The sequence below is a fragment of the Pongo abelii genome, chromosome 19, assembly GCF_028885655.2.
Source record: "Pongo abelii isolate AG06213 chromosome 19, NHGRI_mPonAbe1-v2.0_pri, whole genome shotgun sequence".
NCBI lineage: Eukaryota > Metazoa > Chordata > Mammalia > Primates > Hominidae > Pongo > Pongo abelii.
In genome coordinates this window covers 76,137,593-76,152,751 of record NC_072004.2, presented here as the reverse complement: position 1 = coordinate 76,152,751, position 15,159 = coordinate 76,137,593, and the positions used below count along the sequence as shown (strand labels likewise).

The window sequence follows — 15,159 nt, the reverse complement described above, 5'->3', positions numbered from 1 at the left end:
AGACCCTACAGCCCAGGCTGATGGGGCCTCCAGGGCAGTGGTTTCCACCCAGCATTCTCAATAGAGCCACCGAGGTCTCAGTGCCATTTTCAAGATTTCGGAAACGGCCTTGGCACGGCTGGTCCTTCACTGGGTTCACCATTTGGCAATTATTTACATGTGAGACGAATAAAAACCAGAGTGCTGAGATTACAGGCATGGTGGCTCACGCTTGTAATCCCGCACTTTGGGAAGCTGAGGTGGGCTGATTGCTTGAGCCCAGGAGTTTCAAACCTTCCTGGACAACATAGCATGACCTCATCTCTACAAAAAATAGAAAAAATTTGCCAGGTGTGGTGGCATGTGCCTGTGGTCCCAGCTACTTGGGAGGCTGAAGTAGAATCCCCTGAGCCCAGGGAAGTCGAGGCTGCACTGAGCCGTGATGGTGTCACTGCACTCCATCCTGGGTGACAAAGTGAGACCCTATCTCACGAAGAAAAAAAACAAAACAAAAAACCCAAAGCACACTGTTTCCACTGTTTCCAGAGTTCCTGAGGGGAAGGTCACCGGGTGAGGAAGGCGTTCTCACTGATCTGGCAGACAAAATGTCGAGTTTTTCCAACTCCCTAAACCATGGTTTTCTATTTCATAGTTTTTAGGCAAATAGGTAAAAATCATTTCTCATCAAAACGCTGATATTTTCACACCTCCCTGGTGTCTGCAGAAAGAACCTTCCAGAAATGCAGTCGTGGGAGACCCATCCAGGCCACCCCTGCTTGTGGAAAAGCTGAGAAAAAGCCCCACAGGAGCATTTGCTCAGCTTCCGTTACGCACCTGGTGGCATTGTGGGTGGGAGAGGGCTGGTGTGTGGATGGAAGGAGAAGGCACTGCCCCCCCTTGCAGGGACAGAGCCCTCGTACAGAAGGGACACCCCACATTTGTCTTCCCCACAAAGCGGCCTGTGTCCTGCCTACGAGGTCAGGGCTTCTCAAACCTGGCTGTTGTGAGAATCACCAGGAGAACTTTTCAAAACCAGAGAGACTGAAGCCAGACTCCTCCAGATTCTAATTCTAGGTCAGGGCTGGGGTCTGAGATTTTAAAAATCCACAGGTGATTCTGATGCCCGACAGGCTTGAGAACAGCCGCAGGAAGTTCTCTGGGAATGTGCCGGTGGGTCTAGCCAGGTGTGAGTGGAGATGCCAGGGAACTTCCTATTACTCACTCGTCAGTGTGGCTGAACACGTTTTTCACTTGACCCCAGGCTGGTGAACGCTCCCCTCTGGGGTTCAGGCCTCACGATGCCATCCTTTTGTGAAGTGAGTCCCTGCCCCTGAGGACCTGCAATCCCAGCTTCGTAAAGCCAGCTGGGAATCACTCACAATTCTGGGATGCCTTCAGAGCAGCCCTCTCTCTGTCCCTTCAGCTCCCCTGGGGTGTGACTCGACCTCCTGTCACTCCCCAGACTGCCTCTGCCAAGTCCAATGCCAAGTCGCAAGCATGGAGGCATCCTTGCGAGCAAGCAGGCTGGTCCAGGGTGGCGCCTGTCACTCATCGAAAGTGGAGGCGTCCTTGTGAGCAAGCAGGCGGGTCCAGGGTGGCGTGTCACTCATCCTTTTTTCTGGCTACCAAAGGTGCAGATAATTAATAAGAAGCTGGATCTTAGCAACGTCCAGTCCAAGTGTGGCTCAAAGGATAATATCAAACACGTCCCGGGAGGCGGCAGTGTGAGTACCTTCACACGTCCCGTGCGCCGTGCTGTGGCTTGAATTATTAGGAAGTGGCGTGAGTGCGTACACTTGCGAGACACTGCATAGAATAAATCCTTCTTGGGCTCTCAGGATCTGGCTGCGCCCCCTGGGTGTTTGTAGCCCGGCTCCCCACATTCCCCCACACGGTCCACTGTTGCCAGAAGCCCCTTCCTCATATTCTAGGAGGGGGTGTCCCAGCATTTCTGGGTCCTGCAGGCTGCATGGACAGAATAGGGCAGATGACGGACCCTCTTTCCAGCCCCTGCCTGGGAAGCTGAGAATACCCATCAAAGTCTCCCTCCACTCACGCCCAGCCCTGTCCCCAGGAGCCCCGTTGCCCATTGGAAGTTGGGCTGAAGGTGGTGGCACCTGAGACTGGGCTGCTGCCTCCTCCCCCGACACCTGGGCAGGTTGACGTTGAGTGGCTCCACTGTGGACAGGTGACCCATTTGTTCTGATGAGTGGACACCAAGGTCTTATTGTCCTGCTCAGCTGCGCCTCCTACATGTTCAAGGCAGGAGCCGATTCCTAAGCCTCCAGCTTATGCTTAGCCTGCGCCACCCTCTGGGAGAGACTCCAGATGCAAAGAGCCAAACCAAAGTGCAACAGGTCCCTCTGCCCAGCGTTGAGGTGTGGCAGAGAAATGCTGCTTTTGGCCCTTTTAGATTTGGCTGCCTCTGGCCAGGAGCGGTGGCTCGTGCCTGTAATCCCAGCACTTTGGGAGACTAAGGCGGGAGGTTCGCTTGAGCCCAGGAGTTCAAGACCAGCCTGGGCAACAGTGAGACCCCTGTGTCTACAAAAAAAAATTAAAATTAGCCAGGTGTGGTGGCACCAGCTACTTGGGAGGCTGAGGTGGGAGGATCGCCTGAGTCCGGGAGGCAGAAGTTGCAAGGAGCCATGATCGCACCACTGCACTTCAACCTAGGCAACAGAGAGAGACTTTGTCTCAAAAAACAATAATATAATAATTTTAAAATAAATAGATTTGGCTTCCTCTAAATGTCCCCGGGGACTCCGTGCGTCTTCTGTGGAGTGTCTCCGTGAGATTCGGGACTCAGATCCTCAAGTGCAACTGACCCACCCGATAAGCTGAGGCTTCATCATCCCCTGGCCAGTCTATGTCCACTGAGCACCTGAGGCTCCTCTCCCACCAGCTCTCTTGGTCAGCTGAAAGCAAACTGTTAACACCCTGGGGAGCTGGAGGTATGAGACCCTTGGGGTCCACCCCAAGGGAGGCGTTGATTTTTGAGAGCAATCACCTGGCCCTGGCTGGCAGTACCAGGACACTGCTGTGGCTCCGGGGCGGGCTGTCTCCAGAAAATGCCTGGCCTGAGGCAGCCACCCGCATCCAGCCCAGAGGGTTTATTCTTGCAATGTGCTGCTGCTTCCTGCCCTGAGCACCTGGATCCCGGCTTCTGCCCTGAGGCCCCTTGAGTCCCGCAAGTAGCAAGCGCTTGCCCTGAAGCTGCTGCATGGGGCTTTACTAACGCTTCCTCACCAGTGTCTGCTAAGTGTCTCCTCTGTCTCCCACGCCCTGCTCTCCTGTACCCCCAGTTTGTCTGCTGTGAGGGGACAGAAGAGGTGTGTGCCACCCCCACCCCCGCCTGGGCCTTTGTTCCTGGGATTGCTGTTTTCAGCTGTTTGAGCTTTGATCCTGATTCTCTGGCTTCCTCAAAGTGGGCTCGGCCAGAGGAGGAAGGCCATGTGCTTTCTGGTTGAAGTCGAGTCTGGTGGCCTGGTGGAGGCTGTGCTGCTGAGGCGGAGCTGGGGAGAGAGCGCACATGGGCTGCATGGCCAACCCCTCTGGTAGCTGATGCCCAAAGACGCTGTAGTGCCCAGGACATCCGGGACCTCCCTGGGGCCCGCCCGTGTGTCCCGCGCTGTGCTCATCTGTGGGCTAGCCTGTGTCCCGCGCTGTGCTTGTCTGCGGTCTAGCCTGTGACCTGGCAGAGAGCCACCAGATGTCCCGGGCTGAGCACCGCCCTCTGAGCACCTTCACAGGAAGCCCTTCTCCTGGTGAGAAGAGATGCCAGCCCCTGGCATCTGGGGGCACTGGATCCCTGGCCTGGGCCCTAGCCTCTCCCCAGCCTGGGGGCCCCTTCCCAGCGGGCTGGCCCTGCACCTTCTCTACCTGAGACCCTTCTGCCTCCTGGCTGGACCCTGGAAGCTCTGCAGGGCCTGCTGTCCCCCTCCCTGGCCTCCAGGTATCCTGACCACCACTCTGGCTCCCACTGCCATCCACTCCTCTCCTTTCTGGCCGTTCCCTGGTCCCTGTCCCAGCCCCCCTCCCCCTCTCATGAGTTACCTCACCCAGGCCAGAGGGAAGAGGGAAGGAGGCCCTGGTCATACCAGCACGTCCTTCCACCTCCCTCGGCCCTGGTCCACCCCCTCGGCGCCGGCCTCAGAGCACAGCTCTCTCCAAGCCAGTCCGCGCGCCCTCCATCCTCCCTGTCCCCCCACGTCCTTGCCACAGATCATGTCTGCTCTGGCACACGTGGGCCTCAGCCATCTCTGCCCCAGTTAACTCCCCATCCATAAAGAGCACATGCCAGCTGACACCAAAATAATTCGGGATGGTTCCAGTCTAGACCTAAGTAGAAGAAGAAACCACCGCCCGCCCTGCACCTTGTTTTTTGGTGACCTTGATAAACCATCTTGAGCCATGAAGCCAGCTGTCTCCTAGGAAGCTCCAGGGCAGGGCTTCCTCGGGAGCTGACTGATAGGTGGGAGGTGGCTGCCCCCTTGTACCCGCAGGTGACCCCACACAAGACCACTGCTGGAGGCCCTGGGGACTCCAGGAATGTCAGTCAGTGACCCGCCCCCCAGGCCCCACACAGCCATGGCTTCATAGAGGCCTGCCTCCAGGGGACCTGTCTGTCTGCCACTGTGGAGTCACTACAGCGTGCGCCTCCCCCCAGGGGAGCTGGTTCTTGGACTGAGATCAGCTGGCAGCTCAGGGCCATCATTCCCCGAGGGAGCGGCGCCCTGGAGGCCACAGGCCTCCTCATGTGTGTCTGCGTTCACTCGAGCTTGCTGAGACACTAAATCTGTTGGTTTCTGCTGTGCCACCTACCCACCCTGTTGGTGTTGCTTTGTTCCTGTTGCTAAAGACAGGAATGTCCAGGACACTGAGTGTGCAGGTGCCTGCTGGCTCTCACGTCCGAGCTGCTGAACTCCGCTGGGTCCTGCTTACTGATGGTCTTTGCTCTAGTGCTTTCCAGGATCCGTGGAAGCTTTTCCTGGAATAAAGCCCACCCATCGACCCTCACAGCGCCTCCCCTCTTTGAGGCCCAGCAGATACTGCACTCCTGCCTTTCCAGCAAGATTTTTCAGATGCTGTGCATACTCATCATATTGATCACTTTTTTCTTCATGTCTGATTGTGATCTGTCAATTTCATGTCAGGAAAGGGAGTGACTTTTTTACACTTAAGCGTTTGCGGAGCAAATGTCTGGGTCTTGCACAATGACAATGTGTCCCTGTTTTTCCCAGAGGCTCTTTTGTTCTGCAGGGATTGAAGACACTCCAATCCCACAGTCCCCAGCTCCCCCGGGGCAGGGTTGGCAGAATTTCGACAACACATTTTTCCACCCTGACTAGGGTGTGCTCCTCATGGCAGCTGGGAACCACTGTCCAATCAGGGCCTGGGCTTACACAGCTGCTTCTCATTGCATTACACCCTTAATAAAATAATCCCATTTTATCCTCTTTGTCTCTCTGTCTTCCTCTCTCTCTGCATTTCCTCTTCTCTCTCCTCCTCTCTCATCTCCAGGTGCAAATAGTCTACAAACCAGTTGACCTGAGCAAGGTGACCTCCAAGTGTGGCTCATTAGGCAACATCCATCATAAACCAGGTAGCCCTGTGGAAGGCGAGCGTCGGGACGGGAAGGTGCAGGGGGTGGAGGAGTCCTGGTGAGGCTGGAACTGCCCCAGACTTCGGAAGGGGCTGGAAAGGATTTTTTAGGTAGACCTACATCAAGGAAAGTGTTGAGTGTGAAACTGGGGGGAGCCCAGGAGGCATCGTGGCTCCAGCTCGCTCCTGCCCAGGCCATGCTGCCCAAGACAGGTGAGGCGGGAGTGAAGTGAAACAAGGCAGGCACAGAAAGAAAGCACATATTCTCGGCTGGGCGTTGTGGCTCACGCCTGTAATCCCAGCACTTTGGGAGGCCAAGGTGGGTGGATCACGAGGTCAGTAGATCGAGACCATCCTGGCTAACACAGCGAAACCCCATCTCTACCAAAAATACAGAAAATTAGCTGGGCGTGGTGGCAGGCGCCTGTAGTCCCAGCTACTCCGGAGGCTGAGGCAGGAGAATGGCGTGAACCCGGGAGGCGGAGCTTGCAGTGAGTGGAGATCGCGCCACTGCACTCCAGCCTGGGCGACAGAGCGAGACTCTGTCTCAAAAAAAAAAAAAAAAAAGCACATGTTCTCACTCACTTCTTTGTGGGATCCAGGAGATAGAGAATAGAAGGATGGTTACCAGAGGCTGGGAAGGGTAGTGAGGGGATGGTGGGGGGATGGTTAATGGGTACAAAAAAAATAGAATAAGACCTAGTATTTGATAGTGCAACAGGGTGACTATAGTCAATAATAATTTAATTGTACATTTAAAAATAACTAAAAGATAGCCGGGTGCAGTGGCTTACGTCTGTAATCCCAGCACTTTGGGAGGCCGAGGTGGGCAGATTGCCTGAGGTCAGGAGTTGGAGATCAGCCTGGCCAACATGGCGAAACCCCATGTCTACTAAAAATACAAAAACTAGCCAGGCATGGTGGCGCATGCCTGTAATCCCAGCTACTTGGGAGGCTGAGGCAGGAGAATCACTTGAACCCAGGAGGCAGAGGCTGAGTGAGCCGAGATCGTGCCAATGCACTCCAGCCTGGGTGAGGGAGTGAGACTCCATCTCAAAAAAAAAAAGAAAGAAAGAAAAAGAAAAGAAAATTATCCTACTGGAACCATGCTTACTCCCCTCCCCACCTCACACTGTGTAGAAATCAGTGCTGTCGGCTGGGCGCGGTGGCTCATGCCTGTAATCGCAGCACTTTGGGAGGCCAAGGCAGGCGGATCACGAGGTCAGGAGATCAAAACCATCCTGGCTAACACAGTGAAACCCCATCTCTACTAAAAATAGAAAAAATTAGCCGGGCATGGTGGCAGGCACCTGTAGTCCCAACTACTTGGGAGGCTGAGGCAGGAGAATGGCATGAACCTGGGAGTCAGAGCTTGCAGTGAGCCAAGATCGTGCCACTGTACTCCAGCCTGGGCGACAGAGTGAGACTCAGCCTCAAAAAAAAAAGAAAGAAAGAAAGAAAGAAATCACTGCTGTCTATACCTCTTTCTGCAGTGATGGAAATATTCTGTATCCGTGCTGTCCAGTATGGTAGCCACCAGCTACATGTGGCACTTGAAACATGGCTGGTGCAGTTGAGGAAGAGCGGCTGCCATATTGGACGACACAGCTATAGATTCTGTCACCCCACCCCGAGAGTCCAGAGCGGAGACTTCTGCCTTAGGCCCTATTCAGGGCTGGTTTTTACTTGAACCCTTACTGTGGGAAGAGAAGGCCATGAGAAGTTCAGTCTAGAATGTGACTCCTTATTTTCTGGCTCCCTTGGACACTTTGTGGGATTTAGTCTCCCTGTGGAAAGTATTCCACAAGTAGTGCCACTACCCCAGCTGTGAGAGTAGCTGGGAGCTGCTTTTGTCATCTTTCCCTGGAAAGTCCTGTGGGCTGTCTCCTCCTCATGCCTTGTCCCATGCTTGGGCATGGTGTCAAGCGTCAGGAGGGAGAAAGGGTCCTTATTTATTCACTTAGAGACGGAGCCTTCTTCTGTTCCCAGGCTGGCGTGCAGTGGTGCGATCTCGGCTCACTGCAACCTCCGCCTCCTGGGTTCAAGTGATTCTCCTGCCTCAGCCTCCCGAGTAGCTGAGATTACAGGCACATGACAACATGCCCGGCTAATTTTTATTTTTATTTTATTTTTTTAGATGGAGTTTCACTCTCGTTGCCCAGGCTGAAGTGTAATGGCACCATCTCGGCTCACTGCAACCTCCACCTCCTGGATTCAAGCAATTCTCCTGTCTCAGCTTCCCAAGTAGCTGGGATTACAGGCGCCTGCCACCATGCTCAGCTAATTTTTGTATTTTTTTTAGTAGAGACGGGGTTTCACCATGTTGGTCAGACTGGTCTCAAACTCCTGACCTCAGGTGATCCACCTGCCTCGGCCTCCCAAAGTGCTAGGATTACAGGCATGAGCCACCATGCCCGGCCTGAAAGGGTTCTTATTTAGTGTGCATTTTGACATTCAATTTAATTCCAAGGTCTTGTGGGGTCATGGTTTACAGGATGTTGATATAGAAAAGACTTCACTTACTAGGCCGGGTGCAGTGGCTCATGCCTGTAATCCCAGCACTTTGGGAGGCCGAGGCAGGCAGATCAGGAGGTCAGGAGATTGAGACCATCCTGGCTAACACAGTGAAACCCCGTCTCTACTGAAAATACAAAAAATTAGCCGGGCGTGGTGGCGGGCACCTGTAGTCCCAGCTACTCGGGAGGCTGAGGCAGGAGAATGGCATGAACCCGGGAGGCGGAGCTTGCAGTGAGCAGAGACCGCACCACTGTGCTCCAGCCTGGGCGACAGAGCAGGACTCTGTCTCAAGAAAAAAACATAAAAGACTACTTACTGGAAGCCAACCAATGTATATTTAGAATAATTTTTCCTGGGCTGAGCTGTCATTTACCTTTGCAGTATCTCAAGAAGAAGAGTTTACAGTGTAAATATTGATGCACACTTTGATTAGATAGATGAAGCAAACTATTTTCAAGAGCTTTGCAAGGACTTACTTGTATCCAAACACCATTCTAAAGGAGAGTCTTACCTACTTCTAAAGGCTGGTCTCTACTTGGAGCCACTTGCTTGGCCCTGGTTCAAGTCCTGCTGCAAACCTGGAAGTCCTGTCATTGTCTTCCCTCCAGAGCAGTGGCACCCAATCTAATTTTTGCTGTGCCCCAGCAGCCCCTGGCACTTTGCCCTGTAGACTGCAGACCTCATGTAATGTATGTTAAGTCCACGGAACCACAGAAGATGATGGCAAGATGCTCTTGTGTGTGTTGTGTTGTAGGAGGTGGCCAGGTGGAAGTAAAATCTGAGAAGCTTGACTTCAAGGACAGAGTCCAGTCGAAGATTGGGTCCCTGGACAATATCACCCACGTCCCTGGCGGAGGACATAAAAAGGTAAAGGGGGTAGGGCGGGTTGGATGCTGCCCTTGGGTATATGGGCATTAATCAAGTTGAGTGGACAAAGGCTGGTCCAGTTCCCGGAGGAGGAAAACAGAGGCTTCTGTGTTGACTGGCTGGATGTGGGCCCTCAGCAGCATCCAGTGGGTCTCGACTGCCTGTCTCAATCACCTGGAGCTTTAGCACGTTTCACACCTGGGCCCCAACCTGGAGAGGCTGACCAATTGGTCTCAGGTGCAGCTTGGTTGCTGGAGTTTTTGTTTTTATTTATTTTTATGTATTTAAGGCAGGGTCTCTGCATTAGTTCATTCTCACACTGCTAATAAAGACATACCCAAGACTGGGTAATTTATAAAGGAAAGAGGTTTAATGGACTCACAGTTCCACATGGCTGGGGAGGCCTCACAATCATGGCAGAAGGCAAAGGAGAAGCAAAGGCATGTCAGCATGGCAGCAGGAAAGAGCGTGTGCAGAGGAACTCCCATTTATAAAACCATCAGACCTCATGAGACTTATTCACTATCATGAGAACAGCATGGAAAAGACCCGCCCCCATGATTCAGTTACCTCCCACTGGGTCCCTCCCATGACACATGGAATTATGGGAGCTACAATTCAAGATGAGATTTGGGTGGGGACACAGCCAAACCTTATCAGTCTCCCTCTGTCATCCAGGCTGGAGTGCACTGGCATGATCTCGGCTCACTGCAGCCTCTACCTCCCTGGGTCAGGTGATCCTCCCACCTCAGCCTCCCAAGTAGCTGGAACTACAGGTACCTGCCACTATGCCCGACTAAATATTTTGTATTTCCTGTGGAGATGAGGTTTTGCCATGTTGCCCAGGCTGGTCTTGAACTCCTGAGGTCAAGCAATATGCCCACCTCGGCCTCCCAAGGTGCTGGGATTACAGGTGTGAGCCACAGTGCTCGGCCTAAGTCGCTGCAGTTTTTAAAGCTCCCAGGTGATTCTTCAGTGCAGTCAAAAGTGAGAACTGGCTGGGTGCGGTGGCTCACGCGTGTAATCCCAGCACCTTGGGAGGCGAAGGTGGGCAGATGGCTTGAGGTCAGGAGTTCAAGACCAGCCTGGCCAACATGGTAAAACCCCATCTCTACTAAAAATACAAAAGTTAGCTGGGTGTGGTGGTGCATGCCTGTAATCCCAGCTACTTGGGAGGCTGAGGCATGAGAATTGCTTGAACCCGGGGGACAGAGGTTGTAGTGAGCCGAGATCGTGCCACTGCACTCCAGCCTGGGCAACAGAGTGAGATTCCATCTCAAAAAAAAAAAAAAAAAAAAAAAAAGCGAGAACCACTGTCCTAGGCCCTGATGTTTGCAGGCAACTAAAAAAGGAAGTGGACATCCCCAGTCAGCTGTGGCACACCAAGAACAAGTCATGGGAACATAACCTAATTTTCTAAATGGGTTACTAGGCACTTAGAGCAAAACAATGATGCTGAAATCCTGATTTCAGCAAAGCCTCTGCCTGCCTGTCGTGGACGCGTCCGCACGAGGCTGCTGGGGCCTTGGTGTCCCCGGCAGTTTCTAGTTTCTAGGTCTTGCTGTGGGTGTCTGTGCAGTGACGGTGTGTGTGGCGCTGGGTGAGCTCTGTCTAGGCCTGGCACAGGATGCGGTCTGGTAGCTGCTGCTTCTCTTCTGCAGAAGTGCAGTCAAGCACCCTCTGGGGTTTCCCGCCCACACCCAGCCTGAAGTTCTGGGAGTGGCTCACTTTCCAACCTTCAAGGTCTCCCAGCAGCTGACTGGGGAGTGGTGGAAGGAAAAGGGATTGTATTAGTCCATTTTCACGCTGCTGATGAAGACATACCCGATACTGGGCAATTTAAAAGAAAGAGGTCTGATGGACTCACAGTTCCACATGACTGGGGAGTCCTGACAGTCGTGGTGGAAGGCTTGTCTCACACGGCGGCAGACAAGAGAAGAGAGCTTGTGCAGGGGAACTCCCCTTTATAAAACCATCAGATCTCAGGAGACTTATTCACTATCATGAGAACAGCACGGGAAAGACCCTCCTCTATGATTCAATTACCTCCCACCAGGTCCCTCCCACAACATGTAGGAATTGTGGGAACTACAATTCAAGATGAGATTTGGGTGGGGACACAGCCAAACCATATCAGGGGTGTCCCAGAAAGGGTGTAGGATCTGAGACCCAAGTCAGCATGAGAAAGTATGCTTCTCGTGGTGGCCCAGTTGGGTGGAAGTGGCAGCCAGGCCGTCTTTCCACCAGGCCACTCAAGTGGCAGCTGAGAGACCCCTGCCCTGGCCAGTCCCCGCCCTCCCCTCTTGCCATTGCATCTGGTTCTGAACAGATGGGCACCCTCATCTGGTATTTGTGATAAATGTCTAACAATGTAGTTTTGTGAGAAGGTTTGCTGATACAGCCTTGCTGCAGATGCTGCGAACTGTGGGCTGGGGCAGACCTTACCTCCAGACAGGCCCCAAGGCAGGGGAGGGCACTGGCCCGTAGCTGGCCGAGAGCTCTCAGGTTGTGCGACTCAGGACACAGGGATACTTTTCAGCCGCTGGGTCGCTATCCAAAGTGAGAAAACAAGGAGGGACCAGGAGGCTGTCCGCCTCAAGGGATGTGGGGGCTAGGCCCAGTTATCTGGGGAAGCAGTAAGCTTCTCTGCTGTTTCTACCCCCCAGGCCTCCCCTGGTCTAAGGCAGGGCCTCCCAGCCTCGGGGCACTTTAAAGATATCTGGGCCTGGCCCCGTCCCCACAGTCTGACTGAGTGGGTCTGGATAGGGCCTGGGCATTGGTGATTTCCTGGGTGAAGGGAGGCCCCCCACAGTCTCTGGAAGCTTCTCTGTTAGGAAAAGCTCTGGGCTTGACTCTGCTTGGAGAGTCAAGATCCACAAATCCTCTCAGCCTCAGTTTCTCCTTCAGCAAGATGAAATGGAAATGCTGCACCTAGGTCCCGGGGTGGTTGTGAGACCAAAAAAAGACAATGTTCTGGAAGGTTCCTGGTGCGTTGCAGTCCTCTAAGAACCTGAGTTAGAGCCACGCTGAGTCTCAGCTTCTTGGCTCCTTCTGTTTCGAACTCTTACATGTGATGGCTCAGGAAGGGTGGGCAGGGCCTGCCCCCTACTCAGAAAACACCATCCTGGTCCCGGGGATCCCCGCAGCGTTAGTCCCGTTTTCCCGGTGTGTTGAGAAAAATTGCTAACAAGCAGTGGGGCACACCACCAGCCTCCTGGGTTCCTTTCAGTTTGTGGATTTTTGGACATTCCTAGGAATGTCTTAAAAAACACTTCAAAAAACATTAACATAAATATTTTTATCAAAGCCTGTATTAAATGGTCTTTCAAGAAAATACAGTAACAGGCCAGGCATGGTGGCTCACGCCTGTAACCCCAGCATTTTGGGAGGCCAAGGCAGGCAGATCACCTGAAATCAGGAGTTCGAGACCAACCTGGCCAACACAGCCGAATCCCGTCTCTACAAAAAATACAAAAATTAGCTGGGTGTGGTGGCACATACCTGTAGTCCCAGCTACTTGGGAGGCCGAGGCAGGAGAATTGCTTAATCCCGGAGGCGGAGGTTGCAGTGAGCCGAGATCGTGCCACTGCACTCCAGCGTGGGTGACAAGAGTGAAACTTTGTCTCAAAAAAAAAAGGTAAAGAAAATACAGTATACAGTAATAGAGAACAATCCTTTTTTCAAAGTAGTGACCCCAAATGAAGAAAATATGCATCTAGCTTAAATGGGAGCCTGGTTTTCTCTATGCCCATTCAAGCCCCCTGCAATAGGGGCCCTTCACCCCGGATCCATGGACTCCTAAAATTATATGGAAAATGGCTGTGTATGAGTGTGAATGGACATGTGCACACATATTTTTGGCTTTACCAGATGCTCAGAGCCTAGGACCTAAAAAGGGCTGAGAATGACCATGTCGGCCACTTCAGGGTCATCAGGAATTACTGTGCACTGCTCACTTCTCCAGTGAACACTTTCTGCTTCTGCGTTTCCTGGTATCCTTTGGGACTCCTAGCTAGGTCATGTGTTTCTCTACTTTCAAAAGGGCTTCAGCCAGGCACGGTGGCATGAGCCTGTAGTCCCAGCTGCTCTGGAAGTTAAGGTGGGAAGATTGCTTGAGCCCAGGAATTTGAGGCCAGCCTGGGCAAGTAGATAGGTAGATGATTGATTGATAGATAGATAGATAGATAGATAGATGGATAGATAAGTCACTAGACAGTCATCCATCCACCCATCCACACATAAAAAGGCCTTTGTCACATCATGTTTTGTGGCCCACCTGCCAGTGCTGCCCACAGTTGCTGCCCCTCCAAACTCATCAGTCACTGGCAAACAGGAGGAATGTGTGTGGCTCATGTCTGGGCATCAGTGGCTGTGACAGACATCCTTGATCTTCTCCTGCTTCTCCTTCCACATTTTCCTTTGCAATCTGGCAATATCTATCAAAATAAAATGCACATGCCTTTTGACCTAAGAGCTCCACTTCTAGGACCCACTTACACATGTGTGACATGATGTTCATACAGGGTTATTTATGAGGTTGTTCATACACACCATTGCCTGTAATCACTAAAGGCAGGAGCAGCCTACACATCCATCCACAGAGGAGTAGATGCCTTTTGGTACATCCGCGGTGACAGAATACTAAGCAGCCTGTGTATATATACACTCACACGTGTTTGTTTATGTGTGGAATATCTCTGGAGGGTACACAAGAAACTTAAAATGATCACTGTCTCTGGGGAGGGTACCTGGGTGCCTGGGAGGCAGGTCAGGGAAGGAGTGGGCACAGGTATTACCAATTGGAAGACAATAAAAACAATAGCTCCTGGCCAGGCGCAGTGGCTCACGCCTGTAATGGCAGCACTCTGAGAGGCCAAGGCGGGCGGATTGCTTGTGTCCAGGAGTTCGAGACCAGCCTGGGCAACATAGTGAAACCCCGTTTCTATTAAAAATACAAAAAATTAGCCAGGTGTGGTGACATGCACCTGTAATCCCAGCTACTCAGGAGGCTGAGGTGGGAGAATCACCTGAGCCCGGGAGGTTGAGGCTGCAGTGAGGTGATATTGTGCCACTGCCCTCTAGCCTGGGCGATAGAGCAAGACCCTGTCTCAAAAACAAACAAAAAAACAGTCCCTGGCACTCTGGGCCAGGCCTGGCAGGGCAGTTGGCAGGGCTGGTCTCTCTTTCTCTGGCACTTAATCTCACCCTTCCTCCCTTCCTCTTCTCCTTGCAGATTGAAACCCACAAGCTGACCTTCCGTGAGAACGCCAAAGCCAAGACAGACCACGGGGCAGAAATCGTGTACAAGTCGCCAGTGGTGTCTGGGGACACGTCTCCACGGCATCTCAGTAATGTCTCCTCCACCGGCAGCATCGACATGGTAGACTCGCCCCAGCTCGCCACGCTAGCCGATGAGGTGTCTGCCTCCCTGGCCAAGCAGGGTTTGTGATCAGGCCCCTGGGGCGGTCAATAATAGTGGAGAGGAGAGAGTGAGAGTGTGTGGAAAAAAAAAGAATAATGACCCGGTCCCCGCCCTCTGCCCCCAGCTGCTCCTCGCAGTTCGGTTAATCGGTTAATCACTTAACCTGCTTTTGTCGCTCGGCTTTGGCTCGGGACTTCAAAATCAGTGATGGGAATAAGAGCAAATTTCATCTTTCCAAATTGATGGGTGGGCTAGTAATAAAATATTTTAAAAAAAAAAAAAACATTCAAAAACATGGCCACACCCAACATTTCCTCAGGCAATTCCTTTTGATTCTTTTTTTTCCCCCCTCCATGTAGAAGAGAAGGAGAGGCTCTGAAAGCTGCTTCTGGGGGATTTCAAGGGACTGGGGGTGCCCACCACCTCTGGCCCCATTGTGGGGGTGTCACAGAGGCAGTGGCAGCAACAAAGGATTTGAAACTTGGTGTGTTCTTGGAGCCACAGGCAGACGATGTCAACCTTGTGTGAGTGTGACGGGGGCTGGGGTGGGGCGGGAGGCCACGGGGGGAGGCCGAGGCAGGGGCTGGGCAGAGGGGAGAGGAAGGACAAGAAGTGGGAGTGGGAGAGGAAGCCACACGCTGGAGAGTAGACGTCCCCCTCCTTGCCACTGGGAGGGCCAAGGCCTATGCCACCTGCAGCGACTGAGCGGCCGCCTGTCCTTGGTGGCCGGCGGGGGGGCGGGGGGGGGGGTGCCTGCTGTGGGTCAGTGTGCC

The 15,159-nt window shown here is 53.0% G+C and overlaps 1 protein-coding gene across 2 annotated transcripts in view; it reads left to right on the top strand.

The window, feature by feature from the left end:
• MAPT (microtubule associated protein tau) overlaps positions 1-14,700 on the top strand; it is a 127,797-nt gene extending 113,097 nt beyond the window's left edge. The window contains exons 12-15 of one of the 2 annotated variants that reach the window (XM_002827397.5): positions 1,611-1,703; positions 5,500-5,581; positions 8,852-8,964; positions 14,198-14,700. In XM_002827397.5, coding sequence (XP_002827443.1) covers positions 1,611-1,703; positions 5,500-5,581; positions 8,852-8,964; positions 14,198-14,413 — 504 coding nt within the window. In that variant the 3' untranslated portion in view covers positions 14,414-14,700. The remainder of the gene's footprint in view (positions 1-1,610; positions 1,704-5,499; positions 5,582-8,851; positions 8,965-14,197) is intronic. The other variant, XM_009251629.4, reaches the window with a different exon arrangement.
• The last annotated feature ends 459 nt before the right edge of the window (positions 14,701-15,159 follow it).